This window comes from Ambystoma mexicanum, chromosome 4q (assembly GCF_040938575.1).
Source record: "Ambystoma mexicanum isolate Mex_15411 chromosome 4q, UKY_AmexF1_1, whole genome shotgun sequence".
Lineage (NCBI taxonomy): Eukaryota > Metazoa > Chordata > Amphibia > Caudata > Ambystomatidae > Ambystoma > Ambystoma mexicanum.
Genome location: NC_090928.1, coordinates 103,522,874 through 103,540,258, shown reverse-complemented (window position 1 = coordinate 103,540,258; position 17,385 = coordinate 103,522,874). Strand labels below are relative to the sequence as shown.

General features: G+C 47.1%; 1 protein-coding gene across 2 annotated transcripts in view; it reads left to right on the top strand.

Moving 5' to 3' along the window:
- The window catches only part of KAT14 (lysine acetyltransferase 14), a 939,559-nt gene that overhangs the window by 816,256 nt on the left and 105,918 nt on the right, over positions 1 to 17,385 (top strand). For both annotated transcript variants that reach the window (XM_069607541.1, XM_069607540.1), the window contains one exon: positions 15,686 to 15,876. In XM_069607541.1, the coding sequence (XP_069463642.1) occupies positions 15,686 to 15,876 (191 nt within the window). The remainder of the gene's footprint in view (positions 1 to 15,685; positions 15,877 to 17,385) is intronic.

Below are 17,385 nucleotides of genomic sequence, written 5' to 3'. Positions count from 1 at the left end.
TCTTCCTGGAGGGGTCGTTCTTTTCGTTACTACTCCTCATTTGGTAGAGGAAGAGGACAGGCTTCTCAAAGGGGCAAAAGAAACTTCCCTCGTGGAGCACGAGGAAGAGGTGCAAAATCAGCCTCAGGAGCGGCATCTGTACCCTCAGCCACTCCTGCAGCCGCCTCCAAATCCCTCTGAGACCTTGTTGCTCAAAAAAACAGTGGGAAGCAGGATCTCTCAGCATCTGAAGGAATGGCGGGGCATTACCTCAGATGCTTGGGCACTGGAAACAGTAGCTCAAGGTTACTGTCTCGCCTTCCAAAAAAGGCCTCAGAATCATCCACCGGGAGCCAACTCCGTAAAAACTCCAGACTCCTCCTGTTGCAAGAAATTTTAACCATGCTAGAGAAAGGTGCCCTGTAGCGGAGAGTAACAGGGGTTGGTTCTCCCCATATTTTCTCATCCCAAAAAAGGACGGAGGACTGAGACCCATCTTGGACTTAAGAAACTTGAACAAGTTCCTCAGGAAGGACAAGTTCAAGATGGTCACTCTTTCTCAGATCCTTCAGGCTCTCCAACTCCAAGATTGGTTGGTATCATTGGACCTTCAGGATGCTTACTTTCATGTGCCAATCCATCCAAAGCACAGAAAGTACCTGAGGTTCGCGATTGGCAACTCTAATTATCAGTTTCGGGTTCTGCCATTCGGTTGACCTCCGCCCGAGGGTTTTCACCAAACTGTTGGCAGTTGTGGCAGCGAGTCTCAGGAGAAGGGGTATTCACATCTACCCCTACCTGGACGACTGGTTGATCAGAGCAAGTTCTCCAAAACAAGCTCAGGAACATCTTTCGATCACTTGCCACTTCCTCCACAAATTGGGCTTCTCCCTCAATTTCAAGAAGTCCCATATGATACCATCCCAAAAGCTCCAGTTTATCGGAGCAGTCTTGGATACTTCCTCTGGAAAAGCCTCGCCTCCCGAAGTGAGAGCTCTCCACATCCAGCAGATGGTAACAAAGTTCCAGAATGCCCAACGTCTACCGGCCTTCGATTTTCTCATTTTGCTCGGCGTCATGGCATCCTGCATTTTCCTATTACCAGAGGCCAGGTTGAGAATGAGATCCCTTCAATGGGCACTCAGAACTCAGTGGTCCCAGTTCTCAGGGAATATGTCGGATCTTCTGCAAGTCCCGAGCGCAGTTGCTCAGGATCTTCTATGGTGGGCTTGCAACAACAACATTCTCAAGGGAGAATCTTTTTGGCAACCATGGCCGGAGATAACAGTAGTGACGGACGCCTCACTCACGGTGTGGGGAGCACACACCAACGATCTGACAATCAGCAGTCGTTGGTCTCCATCGGAGTCCAAACTTCACATCAACCTTTTCGAGCTGAGGGCAACCAGACTAGCGCTGAAGGCCTTTCTGCCCTCTGTACAGGGAAAGAATGTCCTGATAATGACGGACAACACGGTGGCCATGTACTACCTCAACAAAAGAGGAGTAGGGTCACTACCACTGTGCAGAGAGGCAATGCAGCTATGGTTCTGGGCAATACGAGAAGGAATCTCTCTATCGGCAATTCACCTAGCCAGAGAGAAGAACACGGCGGCAGACGCTCTGAGTGGGCAGAGCACAGTCTCTCACGAGTGGGAGCTGGCTCAGGAAGTCCTTCTGGAGATCTTTGCCCTTTGGGGAACCCCTCAAGTGGATGTGTTCGCCACCGCGATCAACAGGAAGTGCGATCAGTACTGCTCAAGGGAATTTCCTCAAAGAGGAGCTCTGGGAGACGCATTCGTAGTGCAGTGGGAGTTTCCACTGCTGTACGTGTTTGTCCCAGTCCCCGTGATTCCTCAAGTAATATGGAGGTTGAGAAAGTTCAGGAAAACCATGATCCTAATTGCTCCGGATTGGGCCAGGAGGACGTTGCACCCGGACCTTCTAGACATGTCCATCTGCTCTCCAATACGTCTTCCACAAAGAGAGGATCTTCTCTCACAAAAGGAAGATAGGGTTCTCCATCCAGAGGTCAAGACACTCAACCTTCACGCATGGTTTCTGAGAGGTTGAGATACAAGGATTGGGATCTTCCGGATGACGTAAAGGAAGTCTTGCTTTCGGCCAGAAGGCCAGCAACAAAATCTTTGTACAGATGTCGCTGGAACAGGTTTAGTAACTGGTGCAAAGATAAGGATGGGGACCCTTTTCAATGTGGCACTCCAGTAGTGCTCTCTTTTCTATTACATCTAGCCAATCTGGGGCTCCAGATAGGAACAATAAAAGGATACCTTGCTGCGCTGTCCATTTTCAAACTCGCCTCGGAAGAGGTTTCATATTTCAAAATACCATTAATCATTCAATTCTTAAAAGGGCTTACTAACGTATACCCTCCAGTACCTTTTCATGTCCCAACTTGGGATTTAAATTTATTACTAAAATGTTTGACTTGCATACCTTTTGAGCCTCTGCACTCCTGTCCATTGAGGCTTGTAACACTAAAAACTGTCCGTCTTGTGGCCCTATCTTCAGCCCGCAGGGTTAGTGAACTTCAGGCTCTCTCATGCAAACCGCCATATACTGTTTTTTATAAGGAGTAGTCCTTAAGGTTAAACCTTCCTTTTTACCACAGGTAGTTTCGGACTTCCATTTGTCACAAAAAATACTACCAACATTTTATCCTCCTCCTCATTTGGGCAAGGAAGAGGAGAGACTGCATAGACTAGATCCCAAGAGGGCTCTTAGTTTTTACATCTCAAGGATGTCTAAATTACGATAAGATGACCAACTGTTTGTGGGTTATACTGGTCATAAACTGGGTTTATCAGTAACAAAACAGACCATATCCCGCTGGATCATTTTGGCCACAATTGAATGCTACAGATTGGCGGGAAAAGGCCCACTAGATGGGCTTCAAGCCCATTCTACAAGGAGAATGGCTACTTCTGCGGCTCTAAAGAGGGGAGTTCCGGCAGCAGATATTTGTTCAGCTGCAACTTAGAAAACAATGCATACTTTTATCAAGCATTACTACTTGGATACTGCCTCCTCCAGTGAGGGGTTATTTGCCAAGGCAGTTCTGCATTCTGTCAATGAAAACTGTAATTAGTACTTCCTCCTCCAAAATTGCCACTGCTATGGGAGTCTATCATAAGATGAGGAATACGTGGGAGGGCACAATCCATTCGAAGAAAAAGTTACTTACCAACTGTAACGTTCTTTCGACTGGATGTTCCTCCCACGTATTCCTCATCGACCCTCCCATCCTACCCTGCAGTACAGTTTAAGTTTTCTTACACTTTCCTCTCACGAAGAATGTATCTGTAATGGGGCACGCCTGGGTGTTCCTCCTATATGTTCATCTAAAAAAACAGAAGTGAAGCAACGGGCGCGGCTCGAGCTATTTATACCATTGGTGACGTCGACAGAGTACGGAGTCCGTCGGGGGACAGTCAACGCTGCAACCTCGAGCACAGCGCCCTCTGCTGAGAATTCTTTTTTTCTGAAGCAGCGAAGCTGGAGATAACGAATTATCATAAGATGAGGAATACGTGGGAGGAACATCTAGTTGAAAGAATGTTACATTTGGTAAGTAACTTGTCCTTCTATCAGTGTGAATAGGCCCATATTAGCAAATTACTGTGAATGCAAGCAGACATCCAAGGCCAAATGAAAATGATGTGTTATTATAAAGCACAAACGCTTAAGCACATTATATAGAACAAATATACAAACTATATCACCCAACCTGTGTTAGTACTCATTTATCGACCTCAGAAGGATGAAAGGCTGAGTTGGGGTGTTTAAGAACAGACTAAATCAGTCACTCGCCCCCTAAGTGTTACTGAAATAAACCTTTAATGAGTCTAGCAATTATTGTATAAAATTCCAGAAAGACAAATGATTTGTTCTTCCTATTCTTTCTTATTCAGGGTCACTGCTCAGTGTTACACTTGTGCAACACCCTGTTTCTTCTTCTTTTTTTTTTAAAGAGGCCTTATAGCCAGTCACTCTAGAAACAAAGAGCCACCTGGCGCTGGCCACAGCCCAGGAGATGCATTTTTAAAAATATCGATTCATTTTTTTTAATTGTTTTTTTAGGGGTAGCAAGGGAGAACTCAGGGGGTAGCAGTTGCTACTGCTGGCGACCCCCAAATGATGTGCTGACTGAATATTGCATACATTACATTCTTAATGACAGTAACTACAGAAGTAACTGGCTGTCCAGTAATTTGAGCAGTCAACCTGCAGCAGCAAATATGAGCGAGGATCAATCTCTAGCTAGCCTTGGGTGTTTAGGGATTAGAAATGGTTCATGAGGCCAGTGAAAACATACGACAGTGCACACGTAAAGCAGGCGGGTGTTAGGTGTGCTTGCTAATCCGAAAAGTGTTGGCAACATTGTGGGCTCAGCCTTTCTAAATTTAACTTAGAACATTAAATCAATAACCAATGACATTGAATAGGGTTTACAGTTCAGTTCACAGGCTTTATTTTGACAGAACAAGTAATAAAAGCAACAATTCATTGATACATCATATACACATAAGAGAATTCATTTATAAAACCTGTGGTCATCACATATCACAAGAACATTTATAATAACGTAAAACAATACCATCTAAAATGCTCTAATTACAAATACTGTTTAAAATCAAGTTGTTCATGCTTCTTTCCCCTCTTTATGCAAGCTCTCCAAGACTGCAGGAGTGTCTGCTGAATTCAGTCACAGACCCATAGATTCAGCAACTGTCCTGCAGTCGTGGCTCAGAAATGGCGGTTTCAGAAATTGTTTCCTTAAGCCCATAGAGACCGGGCACAACAAAATGATGTGTTGTACATCTTCTTTAGGGTCCTTGCATAATTCTCATGATGAAGAAGCAGCATTATAACACCTATGCAACTGGGCGGCCATGGGCAAAATACCCAAGCAAAATTTAACTGGGATATTTGGTTCACTATCTGGGAGCCCCAATATATTTTTCAAGAATGTGTTCTCCTTGGGAATTCCTCTGGCCCCACAATTTGACGTTGTACACTGCAGTCTGCCTTGTTTATGCTCTATATGCCTCAAGGGAGACATGTATAGCCCTGTTGCCATGTTCACTAGTAAATCTGGCAGGGGCCCCACTATACCTCGCCAGGCATTTTTGCCTTCTCCAGATGCAATGCCCATCCACAGGACTCCATGACTCGCACCTCTCAGGTAATAATAACTGGCTACCTGCTCGATTTTCCCATCATCAGCCTAATACCCTTCTGTCTCTTTCTAGGCATTGTATTAAAGATCATAAACTTAGTTTTACTAATGTTAAACAATAGCCATTTTTTCCTGCAGAAGGAGACGACGATCTCCAGCTGCTTGCAGACGCCCGAAGGTGTTAGTGATAATGGGACTGCATCGTCTGCAAACAGCCAGAATGGGATCTTTTCAGCAGCCAGAGATGGGGCGTCAGTGTGGGGACCCAAGGGCTCCCTTATGAAACCATTGATGAACACGCAGAACAGTATCGGCGCCAAAACACACTGTTGGCAGATGCCCTTCTTAATTGCCTATACTACACAAGGTACTCCCATCAGTTCCCAACTGCACCACTGCGGTGTTGTCTGATTTAAGACTCTGGATAGCTGACACAAGTGCACCCGGAATACCATAGTTCCTAATACCTCCCATAGTCGTTGTCTAGGAACAGTGTCAAAAGCAGTTAATAAATCTACAAACACTGCGTAGACACTGGTCTTCTTGAGAACTGGGTATTTGTCGCACACTAGTCGTAGCGGAAGGCTGTGGTCAGTTGTGCTCAGCCCTTCACGAAAGCCAGCCTGGTGATGGTGGATTATCTTATTGTTACTTTCCCATTAAGCCAAAGGGTATAGGAGTGCCTGTGCAAATGTTTTTCCTCCAGCATCCAATAAGGAGATCGGTCTCAAGGGGGTTGTGGCTTGGGCAGCCATGGAATAGGCTGCTATCCCTGGGAGCTCCGAGATCCGGCAATCAGATCCGATGAAATACGCATGCTATTTCTTCTCAAAATATCTCTGGAACACATGAAGAGGCGTGGGAAGGCAGCGTGCAGAACATGAGCGAGCGGACTGCACGCTTGAAGCCGAGGAACAGCCAGAGAGATACATTGTATCTCAGGACCGGCCGCAAAATGAACATCAAAATGGCGGCGGCAGCAGCGATCAAAGAGGTCCCCGAGGAGCGCGTCGCTACAATTGAACAACTGACTCCTGTAGATGGATAAAGTTGCACGCATAAAAGAAGCAATACGAGGAATGAAGCATTGCTTGTTGCTGGCGGCCGCTTACAGCGTGTGTCCTCTCTCGACCTAGCCGAGAACATTTGCGCACCGAAGAAGTACATCGGGGGGGTGTGCCGGATAACATTCTGGTATAGAGCACGAAGGGCGGAATAGAGGAGCGGCGCCTACTGAACGCAGGGTCGGGCGCAGAGAATAACGGCCGACTCTGCAGAGAGGAGGACAGCTGCTGCAACGTTCATCTGATGCGAGCCCGGGGAGCAGGCAGAGAGCTCCCGGGACTGGAGTTAGGTGCTGCGAACACCGCAGCGAAATCCTCGGCGGACCAACCAAGGTCACTGCCCGCACGAGGCAGTGGAAGGCTGGCGGATACATACACACGGACACAAGAGAGTGCCGTGTGAAGCATAGTGAGCGGGCGGACCCCCTGCTGTGCCGCATCCTGGGGCTACGATCTAGGAGAGCCCAGCACCAAAAACGGCACATTACAACTACACAAAATTGACCCTGGGGATCTAAGGTGTTCCGTGGCCAATCTGGGAAATAAAGCACCATCAAATCCCATAACATGGCAGAGTGGGATACAGGAAACAAACTGCTGGCTGATGTGAGTGAGCGTGAGATATAACACAGCAAGGACGCACCCAACATTTACATGCGACCAGGAAGTCAATGAAGTAAGGAGGAGGGGAAGAAATAAAACGGGGTGCCAGTGAACGTGCGCTCCCGGGCTGACTGACCCATGCACTAGACGAAGCTGGTAATATGTCGTGTGTCTAGGGGCTAGGAAGACGAATGCAAGATGGCGTCATGGCTGGACTGGTGGGGACCCATTGTTGAGACTGCCTTCTTAATTTGCCCCCGTAGTGTAGACGAAGAATTCTACCCTACAATGTAACCCTGTGTCTGGATACAAGGAAACCAGCACCACGGATCAATTGTTTGGAAGAATGGACCCAAAAACCACATTGCAGTAGACTCCCTCGGGTGCGACAGTATTCCAGTTGACACAATAAATGCTTTTTATGCCGACTTCACAAGGACCAGAAAACTGCTGTTACAATACACAAGAAACAAGAATCCTTAATACTCAGATAACGTGAAACGAAAAACAGAAACAAGAATAAAGACAGACACTCTTACCATGGGATTGACAGCAAGTATTCCAGAAACAACCAATGCTCCAGTAAGACCGCCAAGTACAGGGTAGGCCTATTCCCGCCGGCACGCGTACGCCTAAGGGTCGGAAGTACAATACCCGACGAAACAAGGACACTCCGACCTCAGCCCCTGATGGTACTACAGCAGTCTCTAGTCCGTACCGGGGAAGAGGAAAGGAGTGGTGTACTGGTAGTCTGGTTGAGGAGCAATAGGCACGTGGATTCCAAGAAACAGGAGGCAATCCTATGCAGTCCACAATGATGAGTTTATAAACAACGTTGATGAAACGAGTGGCAATAGCAATCCATAAGGCTGTCCGGGTCGATAACTGAAGGACTTTCACAGGACAAAACGTGAGGCAAAGCAATCCAGAAGGAATTCCGATTCGGCAACGGGCGGTATTGATGATCAAAAGCGTGAGACAAATGGCAGTTCCTGGGTATGGTCCGGTTTGGCAACAAGAAGCAGCGGGGTGGAACGGGAATCGTTCCGGGTGTAAGCTGGAAGGATGGAAGGAGCGGGAGGACAACAGGTAAGGAGAATAGCAAAGATAGGAAGAGGAAGAACAATGGAGATTCCAATCACGGAGGCCGTAACTTCGAGGAAATCACAAGTGCGAGGATGAAGCAGGGGTAACGATAGCGAGGCAAAGACAGGAAGGCAAGGAATCCAGAAATAGCAGGCACAAATAAGGGATATCTCAGGATACGAAGCAGGCTCCAAAATCAAAATCAGAAGTAACGAGTTTGTTGCTGGCTAGGGTTTATCTAGCTGCGGTCACATGACCTAAAGGTGCGGCTGACGTGGAGCGGGTCGACGTGCCTGCCCTAATTCCATGGTAACCGCCAACGCAACAACACGGAGGGACGAGGTTTTGCCAACTTCTTGTAGCCCTGAAATAAGCCTCTTTTACGAGGAATCCGAAGGGATCGTGAGCGCTGACACCGTGTATAGTGTTCCTGTTGTGTCTGAGACGACGGGGAGGGTGCCGATTTGGTTCGACTCTTGTTGATCCCGGACCGATTCCTGATACCCATGATGTTGTGAAGAATACAGCAGGAGAAGCGACCCCACGAGAAGTGAAACCTGGCAGCAAAACTGTGAAACAGGGGAGGAACAGGACAGGCCTGAGTGGCTGCTAGAGGATCACGACATAGCGAGCAAGAAGTGATCAGGACAAGCACAAGCGCTCAGGATAAGCTCCCTTTGAGGTGGATGTGAGGAGCTGGACTTCCTATGGGCCTGGTACTCCGGGGCAGTGACGAAAAGGCAAATTGAATGACCTCTAGACACAAGCTGACGGCACACGAAAATTGTATGTAGAGAATAAACGGGGGAGGATACAATCCACTTGAAAGGCAATTGCACGCGCCATAGCACAAAGCAAGTTTCAGAGGTAGTAACCCCAATGACTGAAGGACCTGGGAGTGTCACAACAACACTTCATAGTCTGAACCAGACACGCAAGAAGGGGTAGCGCATCGTCAGTGAAAGGACTGAGAGCTAAGACTAAACAACCTACAATGGAGGTCTTTGCAAAAGCACAGAGGACCCCTACAACAGCGACACAAAGCATGGTAGCGATTCCCGCAGAAGAAGCCTCAGAAGGTGACAAGCATCAGATCCTGGCGGCCATAACGGAATAGATCACCAAATGGGGCTCAGCTATGGCGGACCTGCGGACAGCCTAGAGAACAAAATTGATGCAGTGGGAACTGAACTCACCCTGCTACGACAAGATGTTAGGGCGCTGGCAGAGAGAATGAGTGGTCTGGAAAGCGCAGTGAAGATCAATACAGATGTCAGCGCAAATAACGCAAAACAGGTCCACGTGTTAAAACAGCAGGTTCCCAATCTCGAAAATCGTGTGGAAGAAGCAGCAGGAGGGGCGAGAAGAAAAACCAGACGGGTGGTCGGCCTGCCAGAGGAGGAGGAAGGCCAAGACCCCACAAACTATGTGGAGAACATGATCCTCCAGGAGATAGGAGCAGACAAGCTCTCACAGGGGTTCACTGTGGAGCGAGCGCATCGTGCCCTGATGAGGAAACCACGACCTGGGGCCCCGCCGAGACCAATAATTGCGAGGATCTTGAACTATAAAGACAGGGAGAAGATCCTGGAATACTTTCGTAAGGGCGGAACAATAGAGAAAGCATCCACCAACATCATGGCATACCCGGATTACACGATGCTGGTGCAGAGGCAGAGGTATAGCTACGTGGCCGTCAAAAGGAGGCTGCGTACGGCTGGCATCAAGTATATGCTTCTGTACCTGGCGAAACTGAAGGTGCTGCACAAGAGCAGAGCGCTTTTCTTTGACACTCCAGAGGATGTGGTGTCATGGCTGGACCTGCAGGGCTGCCCGGAACAAGAGGCGGACCAAGATCGTCAGGAGCATGACAACTGAGGAGCCTGTGTCATGGGCAATGAGGGGGTAAGTGGGAGGGTGGCCATGTCATGGTGGAAAAAGTGAGACCGGATGGACATTATGTAGCCTTCGGGCCTTGTGCCCCGGCTGGACTGGAATATAGTGGATAAAATGCATGTAGGAGCTGCATAGTACTAACATGAAGCGTAATAAAATGGGAAATAGGAGCAAAGGGATGGAAGCAACCCACCCCTGAGAACTAGCAGTTAAGTGGCCACTAGGGCGTCTTCACCCTACTGAGCCCTGAGCATAGGCTTGTGCTGGATAGGGTTAGATGTGGGGGCGCCTGAGATCCATGGATGGAGCTGGGCAACAGTTGGGGAGGGTGTTGTTGGGGAAGGGCTGGGAGGTGGGCGGGAGGGAGGGGGATGAGTTTGGTGTGTATATAGTTTTGGGGAGTATAAGTTTGAACATGAGCCTACATAGAAGAGTTGGATGGTTGAATCTGCACTGCACGGGTGGGAGGGATCTGTTTGAGGTAGGGAAGGGGAACTCTAACGAGCCATGGGGGATCTTAAAATAATCACGTGGAATGTCAGGGGACTTAACAGTTATCTGAAAAGGAATAAGGTCATGTTGTACCTACGAAGGCAAAAGATAGATATAGCACTGCTGCAGGAGACACATCTGACGCGGGAAAAGATGGTGATGGTTGTAAAGAAATGGAAAGGGGTTGTGGTGGGCTCGACATACTCTGTTTATGCTAGAGGAGTACTTATCTGGGTGGCGCCGCACGTCCTGTTTCAACTATTACAGGAAGTGGCGGAAACGGATGGGAGGATGGTCCTATTGAGGTGGTTGGTGGAGATAAGCATTGTAAATACATATGCCCCCAACCAGAACAGGGCAGCATATTTCAGAACCCTGTGCACCAACCTTAGTATGTGTATGGGTAGTGCGGTGATCTGGGGCGGGGATTTTAACTGCGTACTAAACCCTAAGGTAGATAGATCAGATGGCAAGATTGATAGACCCGCCCCAGCGGCTAAAGCATTGCAGACACTGCTAGACAACTTTTGTCTGGCGGATGTGGGGAGAACGAAATACCCCCAAGAAAGGCAATATTCGCACTATTCCGCCCGCAGCAGCTACATACAAGGCTGGACTGTGTCTTTGCTACGTCGGATGTAACAGAGATTACTCAGGCAGAATATAAAGCAAGGGTCCTCTCGGATCACTCGCCCCTGGTTCTCGGGTGGCAATACTGCTCCCCGAGAGCACGGATTCCGACGTGGCGTTTCCGAGCAGAGGCCCTTAAGGACCCAGTTTTTAGAGAGGACATAAGGGAGGAGATTACTAACTACTTCGAGACGAATACGGGTAGCGTTGCCTCGGCAAGTACATTATGGGAAGCCTTCAAGGTAGTGATGCAAGGGGTTGCCATAGCAAAATCAAAAGGCCTGCAGGGTGGGGTTTTGGCTGACCTACAAAGAACAGAAAGGGAACTAGAAAAGGCATTAAAGGTTGGAAGTGAAGACATGGAGCTGGTACTTAAGCTACAGCAGAAATGTGCAGAACATTGGGAAAGGTTCTGCAACCTCAACTACAAAAAATATATAGAGAGACAGCATGCGGGAGGGGATAAAACAGGACGGCTCTTAGCATGGTTATACAAGAGCGAAACTCCCAGACCCACGATCAGAAAGATAATGAGAGAAAATGGTAGTGTAGTGGACACCCAAGAAGGAGTTAACCAGGAGTATGTGGATTATTATAAGTTGCTATATGGGGATGAGGAGGGAAGTAGCCATGGGGAGATAACAGAAACATTAGAAGACATAAGACTGCCTATGATAAGTGTGGAGGAAAGAGAGGAGCTGGATGCACCAATCACTCTGGAGGAGTTAGAAGAAGTGGTGAGTCAGGTGCCTACTAGTAAAACCCCGGAGGCGGATGGGTTCCCAAGTGAATTTTATAAAGTATATAGAGAGGAACTGCTCCCTCCAATGTTAGAAATGTTAAATGAAGCGTTTGAGATGGGACGGTTGCCGGAATCACTCGGTGATCATAATACCGCTTCCCAAACCCAATAAGCCTGGGCATAGCTGTGGCTCTTACAGACCTTTGTCGATGTTGGCAAACAGATTGCGAAGAGTAATTAGCAAACTAAAACACTCCGACCAGACGGGCTATGTCCCGAATAGGAATATAACTCATAATCACAGGCGACTCCAACGGGTTGTCGAATGGGGAAGTAAGAATGAAGGCGAAATGGTGATTGTGTCCTTGGACACGGTAAAGGCTTTCGATTCGGTCAAGTGGCCATGGCTGCTGGCGGCCCTGGAGGGGTACGGAATGGGGCCCGGTTACATAAGGTGGGCGAAGATGCTATATAGTGAGCCGCTGGCCAGAGTTAGAACGGGATCAGTGATATCCGAGAGATGGCAACTTAGTAGAAGCACCAGACAGGGGTGCCCATGGTCCCTGATGCTTTACATATTAGCCCTGGAGCCCCTAGCACTATACCTCAGACAACAATATGATATGATAGGTATCGAGGTGGGAGGGGAACGACACCTCCTTATATGCGGATGATTTGTTGCTGTACTTGAGGCACCTGGAGGAAAATCTCCAGTACATCCTGGAGGTGATGGAGAGATATGCGGTGCTGTCTGGGATAGCGGTGAATCCTCAAAAATCTAGTATTTTTCCATTGGGCAGCTATAAGGGAACCCCTGCGAGACGGTTACCGGTGTTACAAATACCATGGGGGGTTATTTCTTTTCGGTACCTTGGGATAGACGCGTACCACACGGTAGATGAGGAACATAGGCACAACACCGAGGTAGCTATTGTGAAAATCGAGAAGTGTATGAAATACTGGGTGAAGTTGCCCCTAGCAATGATGGGACGAGGTGCAATGCTGAAGATGGTGGTCCTACCTAGGCTCCTGCATTATTTTGGTAATATTCCATACATGATACCCAAGAAGTTCTTTGCTAAACTGAACAGTATGTGTAGGGATTTCCTGTGGCATGGTACCCGGAACAGAGTGGCGCAATGGAAGCTGCAGAACTTTTATGAAAAAGGGGGATAAAACTGCCTGATTTTGAGGTTTATTATGTGGCGAGCCAGCTGCAATATGTGGCCTAATGGTTCTCAGATGAAGCGACCCCCGAATTTAGGTTGTTTGGACATGATTGCACCCCATTTCACTTAAGAGAGATGATCTGGCTGTCCAAGACAGAAATTAGAGAGCGCCCTAGGATGATGATGCTTGGGTGGAAGATGTGGCGCAGGGCATGCCGGATGATGGAGAACCCATTCCCATGCTCCCCGCAGGTACCACTGGTTGCACTGGCAGGGGAAGATAAGCAGCTGAGGATGATAATCAGGAACCACTGGGAATCGGTGGGGCTGGTAACGTTAGGGGACATCTGGCAAGAGAGGACCATTACGGATTTTGAAGTGCTTGGGGAGGAAACGGGGTTACATATGGGCCAGTATATTACACATCACAGAATGGTGCAGAGAATCCGGAAAACATGGCCTGAAACAGTATTGGCAGAAGAACCAGATGCTATCATAGAGGCAATATATGATATATCGGAAGGGGGGCATGAGATTTCTAGACTCTACGAGATGGTGATATCTAAGGTCGGGAAGGATTTGACACAATTAAGACTAGACTGGGAAGCGGAAGTAGGAGCCCTGATAGAGGATGGGATGTGGGAACGTGCCCTGGGGTACCACAAGGTGTCAAGGAATGCAAGACTAAAACAGATACAATTGTATATAACGCACAGAGCATACATGACACTTCTGTGGATATCTAGGTTTGAAAATGCTGGACGACAAGCATGTCCCAAATGTGATGAGGAAAAGGCTGACATGATGCACATGTTTTGGTCATGCCCAGTAATTGAGCGTTTCTGGGGTGAAGTGGCACAGAAACTAGCAGAAAAGGGGGTCACGATCATCATAGATACAGCCTGGGCCTGCTTGCTGGGAGGGGGGGTCCCCAGATCACAGAAACTTAAGCATGTTGGTAAACTGAAAGATCTAGCATATGGAAGACATGTCACAGGCCACGGGTGAAGGTGTGGTGGAAAGAGTTGGAAAGAGTTGCAGAAATGGGCGGAGGCAGAAACGATGGTATGGCAAGAGGCAAGTAATGCAGGGGGAGAGGAGGAGGCAGGAACCCTGATGTCATGGTAATCAATAGCGGAATTGTTTGGAACAATACAAGATCTGACAGAATGCACGGAAAGCGAGACCCCACCACGTGCGGCAGATGCAGAGCGTGTGGAATAAATAGGCTCATAAAAGGGGGAGGGTGGGATGGAAGGGAACAGTGACCAAAATTAAGTAGTGCACAATTGAACTGTTGATATATGCACTGCGTGTTTGGTTTGTATTGTTGTTTGGCTTGAATAAAATTAATAAAAAATAAAAATTAAAAAAAGGAGATTGGTCTCAAGTCAGCCGGATCAGATGTGAAGCCCTCTTGTGGATTGGGACCAATTCAGCACTTCTCCAAGACCCCGGTACCATCCCTCCACTCAAGTTTGAGTTGAATATTTTGGTCAAGTAAGAGACCCAGACCTTGAGCTTGTTCCTATAAAAATCAGTGGGAACCCTGTTCGGACCTGGTGCCTTACCTAATTTCTGGCCTAAAAGGGCTTCTTCACCTCTTTGCTAGATAATGCCAACGGAGCAGTGCTAACTTCCTCCTTTCCTGCCCAAATTCCTTTGCAGTTAGCCTCAGCCCATGGCGTCCCCTCTGCATGGTACAAACTACCACAGTGGTCCACCCAGGTCTGCTAGAGTGTGCATCCCTGGAGAACATTGGCACCCAATCCACGGCCTGCCCCGGTTTTACATTAGTCCTGGTCTGTCATGCAGGGTCCCATCTACATGCAGGTTGGAGGAGAGGCCCGGTTCCCCAGACAGGTTTAAAAGGCTGGGCCAGAGCAGAGAGGAAGGATTGCTCGTTTGCAGGATAATGGCCACCAGGCTGGGCAGACTGGCAGTCTTGTGAAGCATGAAAATAAATCATGTTTATTCCATCAGGGAATACTTCTCTGCCGATGATTGGGGTACTGTGCACAGGTCGCATTCCAAAGGGACTTGCACAGGCTGAGATTTGGGGACAGGAAGACAAATTTATGTTAACCACTGCGGGGACTCATTTGAACAAAGTTTGCATCGTTGTGATAAAGGTTGAAAGGACCTAGACCCTTCCTTTTCAGCCGGTTCCTATAAAAAGCCTTCATAGTGCCGACTTGAAGCTTGACTGTGACCTGTGCTGTACTAATCCTCAAATCCATTTGTCTAGTTAATTTAATTATTTTTACCATTTCATTATTTGCTACAAATTGTTGAAATCAAGGAATGGGATTAGGATTTGTATTTCCTGAGTAGCAAAGTACTTCAGATCAGAAATTATGTACAAAATAATCATTTACAGTGGCTAAGTGAATAGGAGAATGAGCACAAGCTGGTTGTTAAGAGGGTAGCATGGAGAAGCATAGGCCAGGCCAAGGGCAAAGACAAGGGACAAACATAAATATACTGGACAAAGTTGGTTTATAAAAGTTACATATAATTCCATCACTCCTGTTTTAGAGATGTGTGACTTCAAATAAAAGAAAGCCATCGGGCAGATTTCTCCTGGACAATGTTACAGCATGAAGATATCTTCCATAGGTTCGGCAATAATTTTAAGATTGTGATGCTTTGTGTAGATGACAGCTCTTGCATGAACAAACGAATGTAACTTCGCCACAGATGCAGTAGAGAATAAGAATGTCTAAACTAGCCCTTGCGGTACATATATCAACTTAAACATGTCTTTCTTTAAGTATATTTACCTTTTGATTGCATTTCTTATCCTTTCTGCCCATTTCTTTAGGAATTGATTTGTCTGAATGCCTCCAGTATCCTGACTTTAGTGTTGTTGTCCTGTATAAAAAAGTCATTATTGCTTTCGGCTTCATGGTCCCTGATGTCAAGTACAATGAGGCGTACATTTCTTTTTTGTTTGTGCATCCTGAGTGGAGAAGAGCGGGAATTGGAACATTCATGATATACCACCTTATTCAGGTAAATGCATATGTTCACCAATCTGTTTATGTAAAGTGTCTTTATTACCTTTACCTGTTTGCTTCAGATGTTTATTTTATAATGCTCTTACTAACTGCTTTTGGGCTCAATTGTGCTATGGGATACCTTAGGTAAGGGCTTCTAACAAGCACTTTTTGCTTCAGTGAAACACAGTCCGATGGAAATTTGAATTCGAATGAATGTATGAGGAAAATATTGCACTGAACTCATGCAGAACTCAGTAGGTCAGCAAATGTGTGTCATTCGTTGGGTAAAACTGCTGAGTTTTAATGAAAATCCATACTGCGTATTACAAAAATGTATATGTTTGATCTGGGAATAAAAGATGTGATGGATATGCTTGAGATAATGCTTCTAACTACCCTCAACGCCTCAAAGCAGCATATTCCATCATTTTACCTCATTTTTACCAACACAGAAGCAGAGCAACCCTGCCTCAGTGTACCACTGCTGCAGAAGGAACAGTCTGGCATGAAATGCTGGGGCATGCCCCCTTGCATGAGAGAACAAACGTAGATTGACTGATGTTGACCTCTTTACGCGTCATCATGGAGTTATGGCTTAAGCCTCTAGGCAATGTGTGATGCCTGGCATATCGGATAGATTGTAGAAGGAATACGTTTATGGAGGGATGGAGTGTGTGTGTTTGTGTGTTCTAGAGTAGGTAGCAACTGATTATAAATCCTTTCCCTTGTGGTTACTGTTGTAGAGTTGGACTTTCATTAAAAAGTTCATAACAAGGAGTTTGGAAATCAACTTTGTCGGCAGAGTAAAAAGGCAGACATACCTTTATCCTAAAATCTACATTAAGCAATGCTACCTTCATAACATTAGTATTGAGTGAAGGTGGCACATTGCATTGATATGTGGCTAGGATCTGGAAGTGGACAGTGGTTCTGTGACAGTTGTAAGTGATGCTTTGAGAGACCATGCATTACATGTTGTCCTGGCATGGATTTGTGGTAGACTGTTCTGATATGATAAGGCATTTATAACTCGCCTGTACACAACTGTTTCTAGGCGCGATGCCAGTCAGTTTGGTGTCCCCTTGCTGTGGTGCTTTGTCATGTGATACAGATATTACCTGCACACACCTCTGCTGTCAGTAAACTGGAGATGGTATGAGTCGCTGTTGCTAAGTGTTTGGTCCCTCTTCTGCCATCCAGAAGCCTGTACATAGTTGGATGTGCCTAGACATTGATTTTCTAGTCTGCATTTGGGACCGGGTTTGGGTCTGGTAGCCTTGTTGTTTTTGGTAACGTGGTGCACACTTGTGTCAGAGGCCCACTGCCTTAAGCAGCACAGAGTTTGGAAGCTTGCTGGAATACAGTGATGAGTTGCTGCATTTATTGTGTATCTTAGGGTCACGTTTCATTAAGGAAAACGCTTACATGTTGAGAGAGAGAGAGAGAGAGAGAGAGAGAGAGAGAGAGAGAGAGAGAGAGAGACCGAGAGACCGACCCCCCCCCCCCCCCCGAGTCATGTCAG